Source organism: Stegostoma tigrinum, chromosome 26 (assembly GCF_030684315.1).
Source record: "Stegostoma tigrinum isolate sSteTig4 chromosome 26, sSteTig4.hap1, whole genome shotgun sequence".
NCBI lineage: Eukaryota > Metazoa > Chordata > Chondrichthyes > Orectolobiformes > Stegostomatidae > Stegostoma > Stegostoma tigrinum.
Window position 1 is genome coordinate 27,097,616 of NC_081379.1, and position 18,823 is coordinate 27,116,438.

At 37.2% G+C, this 18,823-nt stretch overlaps 1 protein-coding gene across 3 annotated transcripts in view; it reads right to left on the reverse strand.

Annotated features, from left to right (window-relative positions):
- Window positions 1-1,268: 1,268 nt before the first annotated feature.
- glt1d1 (glycosyltransferase 1 domain containing 1) overlaps window positions 1,269-18,823 on the reverse strand; it is a 77,926-nt gene continuing 60,371 nt past the window's right edge. For all 3 annotated transcript variants that reach the window (XM_048555821.2, XM_048555823.2, XM_059655066.1), the window contains one exon: window positions 1,269-4,231. In XM_048555821.2, coding sequence (XP_048411778.1) covers window positions 4,085-4,231 — 147 coding nt within the window. In that variant the 3' untranslated portion in view covers window positions 1,269-4,084. The remainder of the gene's footprint in view (window positions 4,232-18,823) is intronic.

Here is an 18,823-nt window from a genome sequence, read left to right on the forward strand (position 1 = left end):
CTGGATCCGCTGAAATCTAAGCCCTCCGTGAGATGTCAGGGACTGACTTTGCTGGCCTTTGGTTGGCTTGCAGCTTATGACAAGGCAGGACTTTAATGTCGAGGCCTGTGATTCACTGAGAAACTCACAAGTCAGCTCTTCAGCTGAATGGGGCTTAATTTGGTAAGCTTTCTCATTGACTCTCCAGCCCCAGCAATCATCACTGAAGACACCTGCCCTCACAAAATGAGAAAATCTCAGCCGAAGTGTGAGGGTAGTACAAGACACACAAGTCACAAATGGTTATAAATCCACTCTAACATTGTCCAGCATCCCTTTGGAGTACATATTATCCGGCCAATTCTTTTCAGAATGGTACACTTAATCATAGTACTATAGTGTTTTGTTTAGGAATAATTACATTGCCTAGTTTAAGAATAGTTTCCAAATCCTATATTTTCCATCTTTCCAACTAACCAATTAAGAGCTTATTTTCCTCAAACTCACTCAACGTATTATCTCCTCCATTTATTTCTAGCCAATGTGCATTTTTTCTAGGTCCGGAAATGCATTGTTATTAAACATGCTACTCTATCACATTAATATCCAGTTTCAGACTAAGTATTTCTTTGCTGAATATTACAGTAAATATTCTAACAGCGTGGATCTAAATCATATCTCCTGGATATGCCAAATTGACAAAATCTTACACTAACAACCAATATTTGTTGGAATGGTTTTGTTTAGGCCTGGTGATCTGACCATTCAAGTTGTATTCATTATGCAGGACTTTCCAAACATTTCATGAAGGTAAACGTAATTTGAAGAAAGTAAAAATGTGGCATTTCTTCTAACACTTATTTTTGATGTTGAAATGTTATTATTGTGTTCAATATTAAATGCTGTTTTTTGGGAATACATCAAATCAATTTATTTGCCAAGTCCAAGTATTTATATTCTTGAGTTCAATAATTAATTACAAATGAAACAAAGTCTGACTCTATGACTCTTTCATTTTATGACAAGTTCTCTGCAAACTAAAACAATCAAACTACTTCTTTATTATTGTGTGCTCGGTTTGGTGTACATTTTGTAATAGTGCAGAGAATTTAAAAGCTTTCACATTCATAGAAGTAATAGTATTTTAAATTGACAGATAAATTATTAAAGAAAAGTTCTAAATAAATGAGTAAAAGTTTAAATTCTGAACGTTTCCAGAAATTGAATGCAGCAGAAGAATATGCACACAACTTAAACGATTTATAACTGGTCAAGTTCAGAATGCTATGACTCTGGTCATGCCAATATTGATCTATTACTAGTTCATTGATAAAGATGGGTGTTCTTGAATCACCATTACGAACATGGTAACAGTTTCTAATAACCTGTGTAGGAAAACTTCATGTGAGTTTGAACGTATAGCTTGACATAATTTATGGCATATATCATGGATTGTGCTATTCCTAGAACTGGGTCAACAATGTAATTACAACACTATGAAAGAGATATGCCATTTTATGGGATTCTAGAAATAAACGGCAAGTTCTCAATTCCTCTGAAGAGTGGGTCATCGACCATGATGCGTTGTTTGAATTTCAGAGATTTATAGAATAATACAACACAGAATGTAGCCACTGATCAAGAGTTCTCATTCATTGACAGAGAAAGTGGTCATTCTTATGCCACTGTTATCACCAACAGTAACTCTAGAACAACACGTCAAGTTCAAATTTTTTTTTTAATTAAGTAATACTTCCGAAGCTTTTAGTTATAGCACGGAAGACATACATATTCTAAAACCACAATTCTAATATAAAAATAAAAGCATATTGTTTTATCTTATCTGGAAAACCAAGTGCAAATTTGTACTGTGAAAGCCTGTTTCAGTACACATTACATCTTTACATCCCCCATTCAATCCTTAGCAAACAGAAATATTACAGTCTCTCAAGTTACTTCGTTGGATATGAACACTCAACACTCTATCCAGAATGGCTGGTGAGCCTTTTGCTAAAATGTGTATCGAAGAATCTAATCTTACCTTGTTACTTCAAATGTTTGACAAAGGCAATAGTCTGAATTACTGTTTTCTTCATCTAACGTAGACAGCCAAAAAAAGGAATAGGAGAATTTTTCTACAATGTATACAGTAATATTATGGGATCATTTCTGTATTTTGTAAAACATTTTAAAAATACTTCGACCATTCAAATGGCAGATATCATTAACGTTGAATTTCTGAATGCTAATAATGTAAATTGAAAATAAAATCAAGATTACATCAAGTCAGCTGTTCAATAAACAGCAGTTTTCAAATTATATAAAAATGGTGTAAATATCAACTGTTACCATCCAAATATTCTATCATGAAGAATGGCATTTTAGAATTAGCAATGTTATAATCAAATTACTGGAAAATCATTGTAGTTTTTTGATAATGAAAATCAACACAAAGACAAAAGGCTGAGATAGTGGTCTCGATAAATGCAGAATTGAAGTGTATCCTACACTTTGAATGTAAAAACCATAGACCACATGATTCCACATAATTTGGCTTTCAACTGCTCATACTAATACTGAGCTTCCAGGTTTGTATGCAAGGTGAACACCAACATCTACCCTGGACCTCAAACATTTCAAATTTAACTTTGCAGATCTGTGCCATTTCAAATTTTACAGCCAGATCTGAGCTGAAACTTATAAAGATTCTTTTCAAGCCTGTTAATGCAATATGTTAACTTCTGAGTGTTGAAATACCATATGGTTAGGAAGTAGATCTGCAAGTGAATGATTTAAGGCTAGTAAAAGGGGCTAAATTTCAATTGATAAAGGTGTGTCCAAATAATTATTTTGAGGGCTTACTATTGCTTTTAAAGAGATCAAGCATGCTCAGAAATAACTTTGATGAGTTTGTTTACTATGATAATACTGAAACAGTAAGAAGTCAGATGTCTTGGCTGCATGACTCACTTCAAGTAACATTCACAACAATGACATACTATTGAATTAAGTATAAGGAAATTTAATTTGTGCAGTTATCAGAAAAAACATGAACTGTTAAGGAAGGAGGAGAAAGGGACAATTCACAGATGTCAAAAAAAGGCCTCAGTGAACATTTTGATCACCAAACGGTTGTAAATACTGGACCAAAAATTCAACCTCTAGTTCAAATAGCAATTGTTAAGTGGATAAAATGTCAGTATTTTGGTTAAAACTGCTCTTCGGGCCCAGCTGTTTCTCCTTAAAAATGCTCACTGGCCAGTTGGTTTACAGTGTTTCCTGTCTGCATTCAATCTTTTTGCTCTTTCCAAATGTTAGAGTAGATTTTGACGAGTACTAAAATGAAATTCGTAACCATAAACTAAAATGAGATATACTGAAAGAAAATAAAGAGTTTAAGGAATGAACTTCATTATTAGAAGACTACTGCCAGATAATGCAACATTATGATTAGTAGTGATATGTTATTCAGTAGCTCACTAAATTAACAGCTTGTTTTAATCTAACTGTACTAATTGTTTTGATTTGATCAGCAGTGAACCAGAATTTCATGCTGTCTTAACATAGTAGGATAATGGTCATCAAGACTGCATAGAAAAGTTTAATAACTGAATTTACAATCAATGGGTTTTCTTTCCTCCTCCCTCTCATTAAACTAAGCAAACAAAAATTAATTGTTCAGCCACAAATTAATACCATTGATAATGAACTTCAAAATTATAAAATCTGTTGCAATTGTTAGTTGAAGAAACCACAAGAGCTGTGCAGACCACTGGAAAACTGAAACACTGTTAAAGCAAGCAGTGACAAGTTGAGACTTTCTTGATAAGTGCTTCATGCAAAGGAATATTCCACTGACATGGTTTCATTTAAAGTCAGGAATTACAGAAACAAGGGGAAAAAACACCAGTAGACAATTTAACACCAACAGGATACACCGGCTAAAGCTTAATCAAAATGATTTGACTGATAGTTAACACACAGGAAATAGTTTTATATTCCCCTTTAAAAGCCACTCTCAATCCCAATTCCATTTAAAAACACAATTCTTTTTATAAAATGTTCTAATCATTTATATCCAAGTTTCAAACTTGTCTGTTGCTATCTAAAGCAGGTTTTCAACTAGCTTCTGGTAAGTATTCTTTTCTGTATCCCGGGAATGGTATTTTTCCACATATTCTTTGGCTTTCACCACAATATTTTCTTTTAAATGAGTATCGGTGATCAATCTTTTTGATAATTCAATAAATTCCTAAAAGGAAACAAAACAATAAGATCAAAATTTCATTCACAATGCACTTCACAAACAGAGCTTATTAAAATATACCTGTAACAATTGAGTGGTGAAGCATTTCTTGCTCTTTTCAAAAACTGAACAATTTTTCAAGCAGGTTTCCACTTTTGTGATCCCAGCCTGTTATACTCCTGGATATGTCAGACCCCCCAGTGAAATCTGGCTTGTTAGATCATTAAAAAAAACTACATTTTGGTGAGTCACTGAAACAGTCATAATAGGCAGCAGTGCTTCTGCACCAATTGAACAAAAGTTTATTAAACAAAAGGGATCAATCCAAATGTATCTGAAATGTATCTAAAGTAGAAAACAGTTATAAATATCTTAAGATACTCAACAAAACAAAGTTTCAACCTATTTTCTATTCAATTCCACAAAAATTACACCCAATCTCTTAACTCCCTAGTGTTATACTTAACTGACTACTGACAATTTGACCAGTCTTCCAAATCTGCCAACATTAAATTTTACTACAGCAGAGCATCTTAGCTTTCTCAATTTAAAGAACCCACAGATTTCCAATGAAAGTTTCTGGCATATAAGTTTCGCAGACAACCCTTTGGTTCAGGTGACCTATTTCTCGTGAACTGTTCTATACCCCTTTAAGGGCAGAAAATTAAACTTGTTTCAGACTTCAATCGGGTCTCCTCCAGACCACCCTAAAAACTTTCAATCTCTAGCTTTTTTAAACTAAAATCCATCCTTGATTTTTCTGAACTGAAAACAATAAGCAAATAGCCTTCAACATTTGTTCATTGTTATAAATCAGACAGTATAAATAATTTTCCACTAAAAGATCACAGAAGTCTACAGCCACTTGCTTTCTGAACAATGCTAGATCATTGTACTAGGAGGATTATGATCTTGGTTTTCAGAGGAAACACTTTGAAAAGTAACCAACACTCAAATGCCACTATTTTGAAATCCAAACACCAAAAATGATATTTGTATATGTATACATAAATTATACATGTTTATCACACTACTCCTTTTCATGATTTACACTTTACTGATTTAATATTATTGGTTTCGGTTGTTGCTCATTATTGGCTTACCCTGAAATTGACCAAAATCGTAGAAATCGTAACTCTACATGAAGAATGAGATTTCCTTCTTTTCTTCTAACTTCTCAGTACTATTACTATAAGATGCTAAAGAGACTAAATCTTTAGAGGAAAACTGTAAGCCCATGGCAAGATTTATAATAATTATAAACTAAAGTATCAAAACAAGCAAGAGTCAGCTGGGTTTTCAACTCTAAGGGAATTGAAAAATATTCACAGTAATTAAATATAAAGGGTGACTAATGTACGATAAATGGGTAGTTCTCCACTGGAAAAGTCTTTCTAAATGTTTTTAAAAGTGACATATTTACAGCTATAAATACAATACAATATTATGCTTTACTGAATTACTGAATATATGAAGGTTGAAAAGTACCTCTTTTAGTTTGTATGAACTTCATTAACTTTAGCGTAAACACACTGGAAGCACTATAGGAATTACACTCGGCAACTATGGGCACCTTAATTAAAATATTACTACTGCAAAGTGTAAACAATGGGACTTATTTAAAATACAGTTAGGATCTATAAAGAGGAAAAAATACTGGAGGATGACCTCTTCAGGAAATACACTTTAAATACACAATCCAGATGTTATAATTTGCCTTTTCTCTTTACAGATGCTGATAACGTGTGTGAGATTTCAGCCTTTTACTTTTCTTCGTCATTTGTAATTTTTTGTCTAATTGATACACAGTGTCTGTCATATCCATATGCTTTTCAATAACACAAGGGTAGCAAAGCTTTCTGCTCTGCTGCAAGCACTAGACACCTAATCCAACTGCCACTGACACTGGAATGGTCACACGAAAAATAGATGAATTTTATTGATAAAATGCATACATGTCTAGTCAAATCTAATAGAACTTGTGTATTTTCCTGCTAAAGGTAAGTATTATTGAACATGGTCTGAATCTATTTGAATCTATTTAATCCATTCAAATCGAAACGATAATAATATTTGAAACATCTTTCTCTCCTTCGAAGATTCTATTCAGCACCACTTTAAAGCATGGTACAGTCTTGTATAGGTTTCAAAAGGTTAGTCTCCAAAGCCTGTGTTTTTTCCATTTATTACCCAGAGAACCCAGGGCTACTTCAGTAGCGTCATAACAGTCCATGACCAATAGCAAACATACCAAAACTGTAACCTGTACCAACTGCATTGCTCTTCAGAGTCAACTTTACAGAGAATATTTAAACAATTGATGAATGGCTCTGAAGCTGCCATTTTTATTTCCAAGCAATAATTCCTCAACATCTATGGTTCATCAATATTTCCTTACTTTAAAATGTCATATGTTAGAAAAGCTTTATAGCACAGCACACACATGCAGAAAACGACAAGGCCAAGTATATGTCCTTGGGGAACTGCAGAAATGACAGTGGAGGATCATGTTAGTGGCAAGACATGATGGTGAATGTGTTCCAGAAAACGAGCTACATAGTGGAACTTGAAATATCTCCACAGAGGCTGGTATTCCATCACCAAGTCACCTTTTATTTACACCTAGAGAGTCCTTGACACTGATCCAGCTCTCTCAGAGATAGCTCTCAGTGAACAGGATGTCTGACACTCCTTTTCTTATTTGTCAGCCGGGGCTCCCTGATTAGGACAGATTAGCAGCCCCCATCAGGGAAATCATATTCTAAGATGTCCACCCAGCTGATCTTGTTACAATCACTACAGAACTGAGTGGATAGACAAGACTTTTGATATATTACCAATGGATCTGCCACCACATTATTCATAAGGTACTGGAGGAATTACACCTCCTGAAATGTTATCTATTAAACTAGTGCAGCAGGTATTACAGCTAACAAAATACATATTATATAATTATGGCCATTTGCTGAAAACAGGACTGGTAATTTAATTAGCCATGTTTGTACAAATGTATTGAAACTGGAATTTTTATAATGAAATGGAATTCCTCCAAAATACATTGGGAACTTGTTTTTGTACTGTGTTAGTCAATGTGAAAAAAAAGCAAATTCAATCTGCAGCCAAATGAAAACAAAATGAAAAACTGACCATGTAATTTTTAAACATAAAAATAATTCAATACACAAATGATTATAATTTAACCATCTTCAGAACGGTATAATGAATTACTATGACTATACCACTGAGTCACTAGATGGCAGAGTTATATAATTCTAAATATTTTTATGCCTGAAAACCAAAAGATATATGGGAGCTTGGGCTGGATTTCATTTACATTTGCAGTATATTCATGAATTCCTATCTTTATAGTGATGTGACGTTTACAGGATTAGAGAAAAAAAATTCACCTTCATAAACCCAATACAGGAAGGATGTGCAAGCATTGAAAAAGATGCAGAGGAGATTTACCAGGATGTTGCCTGGTCTGGAGTGCAGGCCCTATGAAGAAAGGCTGAGGGACTTGGGTCTGTTCTCATTGGAGAGAAGAATGCTAAGAGGGGATTTAATAGAGACATACAAGATGATCAGAGGATTAGATAGGGTGGACAGTGAGAGTCTTTTTCCGAGAATGCTGACTTCAGCTTGTACAAGGCGGCATAGCTACAAATTGAGGGGTGATAGATTTAAGACAGATGTAGAGGCAGGTTCTTTACTCAGAGAGTGGTAAGGGCGTGGAATGCCCTGCCTGCCAATATAGTTAACTCAGCCACATTAGGGGCATTTAAACAATCCTTGGATAAGTATATGGATGATGATGGGATAGTGTAGGGGGAAGGGCTTAGATTAGTTCACAGCGCGGCGCAACATCGAGGGCCGAAGGGCCTGTTCTGCGCTGTATTGTTCTATGTTCTATAACGTCATGCATTAAAAATGAAGAATGTGAACTGAAATGCCAGTAAATTCAACAAAAGTTTAATATTTCAATTAATTGGAATAGCTACAAAATAAGCTAAGATATAACATGTACTATTTCCAGCTATCAAATTAATTGAATGAGCATGTACTAGCCAAAATAATGTCATCATCTTAATACTGGTTACATGGTGTCGAAATATACACAATGTGTACTTGCAAGTGATAAGAAGATTCACACAGCTCATAAATCTGAATATTTTCTGGTTTGCACACATAACATTTTTAAAATTGAAAAATATCACTGGACGTTTGTGTTACCAAAGCTGGACATGTAGTTCACTGAATATGCATCACTTCCTTGTCCGAGTAATCCAAAATGAATCTCTCTGCTGCTTCACCCCTTACATTGCATCTTCTACTATTTTAAATATTTATCCATTTTTTCCATAAGATGTAATAGCTACAGCCTTAACTGTTCCCTGTGATAGTACTTTCCAGCATCTGTTAATCCTGTTTAAGGGATTTTCTCTAACAGCACTTGCTTTCTCATAGTTCTGTACTGAAGATCTATGTTACTGACACCCCAATTAGATGGAAGAAGCTTTCTCTATGGACTTTATTGAGATCCTTCATAATTTTTAAAACCTTTGTTAAATCTCATCCCCACCAGTACAATTTACTGGTGGCATAGTGGTGTTGTAATCCAATGGTCCAGGTTAATGCTCTGACAACATGATTTCAGCTTTTATCACGTCAGCCAGTGGAATTTAAATATAACTAACAAAATTTGGAATTGAAATCTAGCTGCAGTGATGATAACCATGAAATTATTGTAAAATGAAGCCATCTCAATAATAGCCTTTAGGAAAAGAAATCTAACATCCTGATCTGGTATGGCCTACACAAGACTCCAGACCAAGCTCAGATTCTTAACTAATTAGAGATGACCAATAAATGCTGGCCTTACCAGTGATGAATGGATAAGAAAAATATTCTAGTTCTATAAAATAGCTCAATTCCCATTCTCAGCATCATCATTAATTTTGCAGTGTAGTAATATTCAATGGCAAAAGAACAGGAGGCTTTAGGTTTGTAAATCTTTAAAGAATTGTACAGTCTGAAGCATAGCTTTCATGGTACATGATAATTAACTCAATCTTTCAATATGCTGCTGCCTTTGAAATGTTGCAGGCTGAGCTTTGCGTTATAAATGAATATCTCCTGTAATGGTATTACAGTTTTTATGCAAACGTTGCCTGTTCAAGCACCTGGCAATTTTTGTTACACTAGGTTTTAAATAAAAGCATTCAGTTCCTATGTAGCACAGGCTATTACTCACAAAACAATGCAGTATAGCTTTTACAACTGTTGCAACATTTTGCAAGTTCATCTACTCTGATGATATCCTGTTATCATGCTGTCCACAGTTCATGATTACTTTATGGGTAAGACTGTTTTATTTTATTGCAGGTGCCTCATACATATGCTTGATCCTGCCAGTCAGGGCCAATCTTGCATGAATCTCCCTATCATTCCTTTATCATTATTTATAGAGTTAAAATTTTGGGGTCCAAGACAGACTTGCATTATGTCAAGTTTCAACTATTACAGACTATGTTCCAGCAAATGATTCGATTTCAGAGGGCAAATCAAACAATGAATGCTTAATCTACTCTTTTTACTTCAAGCATCAGCCATGCAATGTTTGGTGTGTTCAGGGAAACAAAAAATAACATATCCAGGTATATTTTGAAAAGTTAGAAAGATTTTGTTGTATTAGTGGAAATAGTTCTAAATCTTAAAATAAATTATCCTTGTTGCTTGACAATGGCAATGAGTCAACAAAATTATTCACTAAGAAATGGATAGATGTAATTTCATCTGTCTGCAATCTATTGGGGGAATGAACAGCTGTTTCCTTTTGAAAAGTTCCATCATTTAAATGCAACACCTGTCCATCACAAAGAAATACATAAACAGAAAATATGAGACAAAGAAAAAGTTTGAGATGCACGACACATCCATTACTCCTAACATTTCAGTTGTACCCCTGGATAGATTGTCTCTTGTCTTTACAACATAGTTCCTTCAAGTCCACATTACAGAAAGATGCAAAGAAAGATAGGTAGGAATGCAAGGACTTTACAACAGCATGTAGCTATGTTAACTGTGTGCAAACAAAAACTTGGTAGAACATTGGAAATGTGAGGTTGCCTACTTTGCGGTAAGAAATAAGAGCAGAATATTGTCTGAATGGAGGGTGCTACTACAGAGAGGGAACTAGGAGTCCTCGTATGGGAATAGCATGATTTTAAAAATCCAAACTGTTTGCACATGCTATGACACAGCTCTTGGTCTCGTGGGATTTGAACCCAACTCCTCTTCCTCACAGGCAGGGATACAACCTCTGCCACAAGAGCCCTTATAATCACAAGTAGTTAGATTTTGAGTACGGCAAGCAATGAGCAAAACAAATGGAATGTTGGCTTTTATTGCAAGGGGGTGGGGTAATATGAAGTAGGGAAGTTTTGCTGCAACTATAAAGAGCAATTGTGAGATCATACCTAGCACACTGTGTATAATTTGGGCCTCCTTTCTTAAGGAAGAATAGAATTATATTTGTGGCAGTTCAGAGAACATTTGTTCGAGTGATTCTAGGGTAAAGATGCTATCTTTTGAGGTAAGATTTAGCTGCTTGATTGATTGATTTATTTTCATTTGTACTGAAGTACAGTGAAGGGCTTTGTCTACAAGCAGTACAGGCAGATCATAGTAATCAAGATGTTCAGATCAAAAAGACTTAGAGGCATACAGGTTACATTGCACAGGGCATGCACCAGGTGAGATCAATGTTAGATCAGCATTATTTGAGGCTAGACAATCCATTCATCAGTCTAATAACAGCTGGGAAGAAGCTGATGGTGTGTGTGTTCAGGCTTCTATATCTTCTGCCTGATGGAAGAGGTTGTACAAGATCATGACTGGGATGCGATGGGTCTTTGATGACGTTGGCAGCCTTTCTGTGGTAGCAAGCCTTGTAAATAGAGTCCATCGATGGGATGTTGGCTTCCATGATGGTCTGGGCTGTGTACACACCTTCTGTACTTTCTTACAATCCTTGGCAGAGCAGTTGCCATTCCAGGCAGTTATGCATCCAGACTATTTGCTCTCAATTATGCATCTGTAGAAGTTGGTGAGGGACTTTATAGACATGGCAAATTTCCTGATCTGCCTGAAGAATGGATGTTGGTGTGTCTTCTTGACTGTCGCATCAGTTTGTGATCTACAGGCCAGGTTGTTGTTTTGGGCTAATATTCATTGGAGTTTAAAATACTGAAAAGATGCTGTTATTCAAACATGTAAGATTCTGAGGGGGCTTGGTTGGATGGATGCTGAAAGGATGCTTCCCAAGAGGTAATTCAGAATTAAGGGACACAACCTCAAAGTAAGGAGCCTCCCAAAAGGGCAAGGAATTGTAATTGCTTCTCTCGGAGGATTGTTACGGTTTGAAACTTACAACCCCAGAGAACAGTGGGGCCAGTGATTACATTCAAAGTTGATTCAGGTTTTTGAACTACAGGCTGTCAAAGGTTATGGATGGGATGGCAGCAGTGGATAGTACAGGTAGTACTATAACAGATCAGCCACAATCTTATTGAATGGTGGAATGGACACCAAGGACTAAATGGTCTACTCCTGTTTATATTTCTTATGTTCTTAAGAATCGGGTGGAAAGCTGAATAAATTCATCATTTTTCAAGTTGGAAGGAGAAAGGGTGATGGGTTTGCAAACACCCATGTTCATTAGTTATATTGCAGCTTATTATTGAGGCTCTAAGCTATTACCCCTTTCTTGATCAACCACACAACTTGCCTTACGTTCAAACACTGGTGTCTGCAGATCAAACACTGTACAGGAGGCACTTGATACTACGATTCATAAAGCAGCAAGAATGTGTTAATGATTGATATTTATTTTATGTGCACTATAACACAGTGCTCTTATTGCATTTTCGTTTAAAATGATATACCTTGTAAAAATTACCCAAAAAATCTATTTTGGACACATGACAAGAACAATATTTCTGCTGCTTTAGATGAAAATACATTGGAAACGATTTGTAATGGCTCCTTTAGCTGCTGAACAGACACTCAGGTGGTAAAGACAGAATTTTAAACTGACAGGTTAACTTGTGTTCAGTGCAAAAGTTCATTTTGATAAAGGATTGAAACATGCACTAAGAATGACTGCCTGGAGAATGATCAAGGAACTGACTGTCACTTAAATTGCTGGATGGCCCTATTAAAAAGGCTGTGCTGTGTTTTGGTGGATAGCACATGACCTAACACCATCTCCTAACAGCAAGCCATTGTTTAGAAATAAACAAGCTGTTGCTGAGAGTTATGAGCACTATTTGAAAAGAAATCCCTTTAAACTGTTCACTTGAACATCTCGTGTGGTGGTAATGCCAAAACCACTGGAGCAATGTACCCAAGACCTATCTGCTCCACAGACGTGTCATATCATGACAGAGCAGATTCATTTAAAAAATCAACACTGTTCTCATGCTACAGGATATTTGAAAAGGAGTTTTGAAATGCAGGGGGAGATTTTCTAAAGACAATTTTTTAAGACTTCAGTGTTATTGACATTTATTCTGGAAATTCTCCAAGGACTTGATCTAAGAAGTACTTTGCTGCTCTATCTTATTAGTGACCTGATAGGAATCACCATGAGGAAGGGAATGCCTTGTCAGGAGTGTTTGCTAGGTTTGCAGAATGAATGGGAGGATGAAGTGAGGACAAGCAGAGCAGTATCAGCTGCTACGAGAGAGACAAAAACAGAAGTTGTTGGAAAAGCTCAGCTAGTCTGGCAGCACCTGTGAAGAAAAAAATCAGAGTTAACATTTCAGGTGCAGTGCCCCTTCCTCAGAACTGGAGGAAGGGTCACCGGACCTGAAATGTTAGCTCTGATTTTTTTCTTCATAGATGCTGCCAGACTTGCTGAGCTTTTCCAGCAACTTCTATTTTTGTTCCTGATTTACAGCATCCGCAGTTCTTTTGGTTTTTACAAGAGGGAGACACTTGGGTAAAGTACACCTCTTAGGGTAGCATGGTGACTCAGTGGTTAGCACGACTGCCTTACAGTGCCAGAGACCTGGGTTTGATTCCAACCTTGGACGAGGGTTTGTGTGGAGTTTGCATATTCTCTCCGTGTCTGCGTGGGTTTCCTCCAGGTACTCGTTTCCTCTCTCAGTCCAAAGATGTGTAGATTAGGTGCAAAATTGCATAAGGTGTCCAGGGATGTGCAAGTTAGGAATACAGGATTACAGGGATGGGCAGTGTCTAGGTGGGATGCTCTTCAGAGGATCGGTGTGGACCCGTTGGGCCCACTTCCACACCAGAGGGATTGTATGATTCCTCAGCTAACACACATCATTCCTTTACCAGGACTTCCAGTCCCACGCCTGAGAACTTGCAGTCTTTTGTCCTTCAATTGGCAAACCAGTCTGAATTCTGCTGCTGCGTGTCAGTGAGTTCACTCTGCATCTTGGTGGAAGTGCATGCATGGAGTCTGCCTATACCACTCTCCAAGAATTGCTTCTAAGGAGTGCTTGAATGCTACAGATGTCTGTTTCCACACCTCCAGTCAAGTTCACATTACCAGCAGTTAGGACCACAACTGCATTCTAAAACTAGACATTCTACTAGCAAGTTGTTTTAGCACAGTACCTATTTTCAGCAATTTATCAGCCTGTCACAAAACTCTCTGATACCTCTTTTAAAACAAAAATTGGCTGGGAAATACAGGAAAATGTGTCTTTCTTGTTGTCTTAACCGCTTTCATGTAGGTCTATTAACTGTCAACATTTGGAAAGTTTTCAGAATTCCACTATGCTTAAAATTTATCATAATCATGCATAAGGGATCTGAAGGGATATTGTACATTAAAGAAGATCTTGTACAATATCAAGTGTGGACATATTATTAAAATATAAAATGCATTTATTGTTTTCAAATATGTGGATTGCTGAAGGAAAACAGAATGAATTGTACCGACAACTACAGACTTAGTATTGACAGTCCCAGAATTTTTGCCAAGGGGCAATAAGTAAGTGTACTCAATTGTTAACCACAGAAAATGTTAAAGCTTCTTTAAATACTGCTATCACTTTTACTGCTCATTGACAGTTAGTGGGCAGAAAATTTAATTTCCCTTCTCCCTGAGCTTGATTTGCACAATTAAGATAAATGCAAGTTTATCTGTTTAGTCTTTGCATTTCTCCAGGCAGGCACTATGTGCTTCATCTGCATCTCATAACAATAACCAATCAATCCATTAAAGTTTCTTAATTTTATTCCATTTAATTCATCAAAGCTCGTTATTTGATATACATTGGGTAAAATTAAACAGATGCTGTCATTAAATTATCATTTTACCAACAACTGCAGATCAGTTCCTTTGTGACACTGGCTGCTGTAACATATGCCAAAGATTCACACTGACAACTAGCACTGTATTTTTCATTTTTCCAAAATAACAACATTGCACAATCTACCTGCTGTATGTGAAGTGCCAGCTGGCTGCAAGCTTAATCAATGAAATGGGGACTAACTGGGAAATAGGCAGTGCTGTTAGAGGTCGACTTCCATTTCAATAAAAAAGTCTCTAAAACCAATGGTGAATTTTAAGCAAGACTTGGAAGAGTTCAAGTACACAGATTAATGTTAGTGCAATGCATATTAATAACTAATAATAGGTATCTCAGAAATGGAATGTAAAATGTCATTTTAAAAAATTTCTTTCATGTAATGTAATTTCATGTTCATTCCAGAGTGGCTTTTGAGGCCTCTTGAATGGCCAGTTAGAGTCATCTACTTTTCTACGCAGTCACATATAGACCAGCTAAAGATAGCAACTGAAAATAACAATTACAATAATCAATGCCAGTTATCACACTAATTTTATATTCCAGACTTATTACTTGAAGTCAGCAGCAGTGGGATTCAAACTCACAGCATGAGCCAAGGCCTCTGGATTACTCAACAACGGACATGACCACTATACCAGAAACACCCAGCCCTCCCAACCACAAGCTCTCAATTTCAGTTCCATGAACTTTCTTTAACTTTTCATTTTTGCACAAACCTGTTTCAATTCAGAGTGGCAATGATTAGCGGTTTTGTGCTCATATACGGTAAATCGATTCAATCGTATGGTAAAATTGATTCAACCTTTAAGCAATTCCAGGTAACCTCTTCAGCACTGTTTTCAAGTCTACAGTTGAAACGGCAAGCTGGTATGCTGATGGTGACATGGCCATATATACTGAAATGTCTAATTCTCAGGGACAAATGGGGCAATATAAAATGTCCGGCAGCCAGTCACATTTTATGGCATTATTCAGAGTAGCAACAGAGTTTTTTTTGAAAAAACTGCCAGTCACTAATCATAGCCAAAATATTCTCAAAGAATTCGGGGAGGGGTAGGACACTGTGGGGACAAAAAAAAGGTCAGGTGGAGATCTTGCTTCTTTTAACAGCAGCATCTCATTTGAATGTTTGAGCTTGTTTTGTGTTCAGCAGCTAGCTAAATTGAGAGGGTAATAGGTCCGCATAGTCAGACTTTGTGCTCAGGGTTGCAGCCAGATGTAGGATAGGAAAGAGATGGTGGAGTGAGGTGGAAAACTTCATGAGATCGTGGGGTGGGGGGGAGGAGTAATTGAATAATGAGGTGGGAATGAGGGAAAAGACATTAGCTCTTAGTTGTAGGAAGGGAGACAGATTGTAGCAAGTTTACCTGTGATGTCCAGGGTGAGAAATAATCCTGCTGCTCATGATCCACAAGCAATGCTGGAAAAGCACACACCTGCTGCAGAGGACTGTTCTAGTTACCTGTCAGGTTCCGGAGCTCAAGGTACCTCAAGCCCTCAACTGATGAATCCCAATGGCTGAACCTGGGCCAGGCAAGCTCATTTATATGTTCTAATTTCACATGCACCTCTCTAATCAATAATACAGATGTATTATTATCAGAAGAAAGTAGCAGCTCAGGAAAATAAAACGTCCACTGCTTTGACTGAATACCTTGGAGATGGGTAATAAATATGACCTCCACAATGTTACCCATACTCCAAGAACAAAGAAAAACACTAAGAGTAAAGTAGAACTCTGTCAGTATGGACAATTATTCTTTGATGCAAACTAACATTTCTATGCTAGATGTCCATTATGCTAAACCGTAGACATTTAAGTGTTAGCGAGTTTTGAGGAGATTTGTAGCTCAGGTTGAGGTTCTGGATGTGAGTTTGCTCGCTGAGCTGGAAGGTTAGTTTTCAGATGTTTCATCACCATTCTAGGTAACATCATGAGTGAGCCTCTGACGAAGCACTGATGTTATGTCCCGCTTTCTATTTATCTGGTTAGGTTTCCTTGGGTTGGTGATGTCATTTCCTGTTCTTTTTCTCAGGGGATGGTAGATTGGCTCCAAGTCAATGTGTTTGTTGATGGAATTCCGGTTGGAATGCCATGCTTCTAGGAATTCTCGTGCATGTCTCTGTTTGGCTTGTCCTAGGATAGATGTGTTGTCCCAATCAAAGTGGTGTCCTTCCTTATCTGTATGTAAGGATATGAGTGATAGTGGGTCATGTCGTTTTGTGGCTAGTTGATGTTCATGTATCCTGGTGGCTAGCTTCCTGCCAGTTTGTCCAATGTAGTGTTTGTCACAGTTCTTGCAAGGTATTTTGTAGATGACGTTCGTTTTATTTGTTGTCTGTATAGGGTCTTTTAAGTTCATTAGCTGCTGTTTTAGTGTGTTGGTGGGTTTGTGGGCTACCCTGATGCCAAGGGGTCCGAGTAGTCTGGCAGTCATTTCGGAAATGTCTTTGATGTAGGGGAGAGTGGTTATGGTTTCTGAGCCCGTTTTGTCTGTTTGTTTGGGTTTGTTGCTGAGAAATCGGCGGACTGTGTTCATAGGGTACCCATTCTTTTTGAATACGCTCCTATACAGCGTATTCAAAAAGAATGGGTACCCTATGAACACAGACGGCCGATTCCTCAGCAATAAACCCAAACAAACAGACAAAACGGGCTCAGAAACCATAACCACTCTCCCCTACATCAAAGACATTTCCGAAATGACTGCCAGACTACTCGGACCCCTTGGCATCAGGATAGCCCACAAACCCACCAACACACTAAAACAGCAGCTAATGAACTTAAAAGACCCTATACAGACAACAAATAAAACGAACGTCATCTACAAAATACCTTGCAAGAACTGTGACAAACACTACATTGGACAAACTGGCAGGAAGCTAGCCACCAGGATACATGAACATCAACTAGCCACAAAACGACATGACCCACTATCACTCATATCCTTACATACAGATAAGGAAGGACACCACTTTGATTGGGACAAAACATCTATCCTAGGACAAGCCAAACAGAGACATGCACGAGAATTCCTAGAAGCATGGCATTCCAACCGGAATTCCATCAACAAACACATTGACTTGGAGCCAATCTACCATCCCCTGAGAAAAAGAACAGGAAATGACATCACCAACCCAAGGAAACCTAACCAGATAAATAGAAAGCGGGACATAACATCAGCACTTCGTCGGAGGCTCACTGATGATGTTACCTAGAATGGTGACGAAACGTCTGAAAACTAACCTTCCAGCTCAGCGAGCAAACTCACATCCAGAACATTTAAGTGTGTGATTTTAGATTATTATTATGAATTGATACTCCATATAAATAAACCTCTCATTTTACCAGACTTTCAATATCCTGAAATTAAATTTTTAACAGTAAATTAGTATTATGAGCTAGACATTTCTTCATTTTTTCTTTAGAAACTGGTCACTGAGTCCTAGAATTATAGAGATGTACAGACCCTTCGATCTAACTTGTCCATGCTGACCAGATACCCTCAATTAATCTATTCCATTTGTCAGCATCTAGCCCACATTCCTCTAAACCCTTCCTATTCATATATCCATTCTGATGCTTTTTAAATATTGTAATTGTACCAGCCTCCACCACTTCCTCTGGTAGCTCCTTCCATACACACAAAACTCCCTGTTCGAAAAAGTTCCATCTTTGGTCCCTTTCAAATCTTTCCCCTCTCACCTTAAACGTATGCCCTCTTGTTTGGACTCCCCTAGCCTAGGAGAAAGGCCTTGACTATTCACCATTTCCATGCCCCTCATGATTTGTAATTCTCTGTAAGGTCACCCCTCAGCCTCCAATGCTCCAGGGAAAATAGCCTCAGCCTATTCAGACTCTCCCTACTTTTGTATGTAGTAGACCGCAGTAGGTCAAGAAAGCAATGCACTACCACATTTTCATGGGCAATTAGGATTGGAAATAAATGATGGCCTAGCCAGCACCAGTATCCTCTTCTTGCATACGACATATTAGTTTTATAAATCCGAGTCAGACAGCAAATTCACAGCACTTTATTTTTGGATGAATTGCCTTGAACCTCCATGTAAATTTTCACCGGCCAATTCATTCATAATATACCGGCAATGGCCACATCCCATGAATTAAAAAGTTTTACCTCATTTGCTCCAGCCAAACCACTTGAGTAAAAATAATTTCAAAAATGGCAACTGAGCAAATGATACCATGAAGTTTGTCAGGAACAGAACAATTTGCTGACAGATTCCA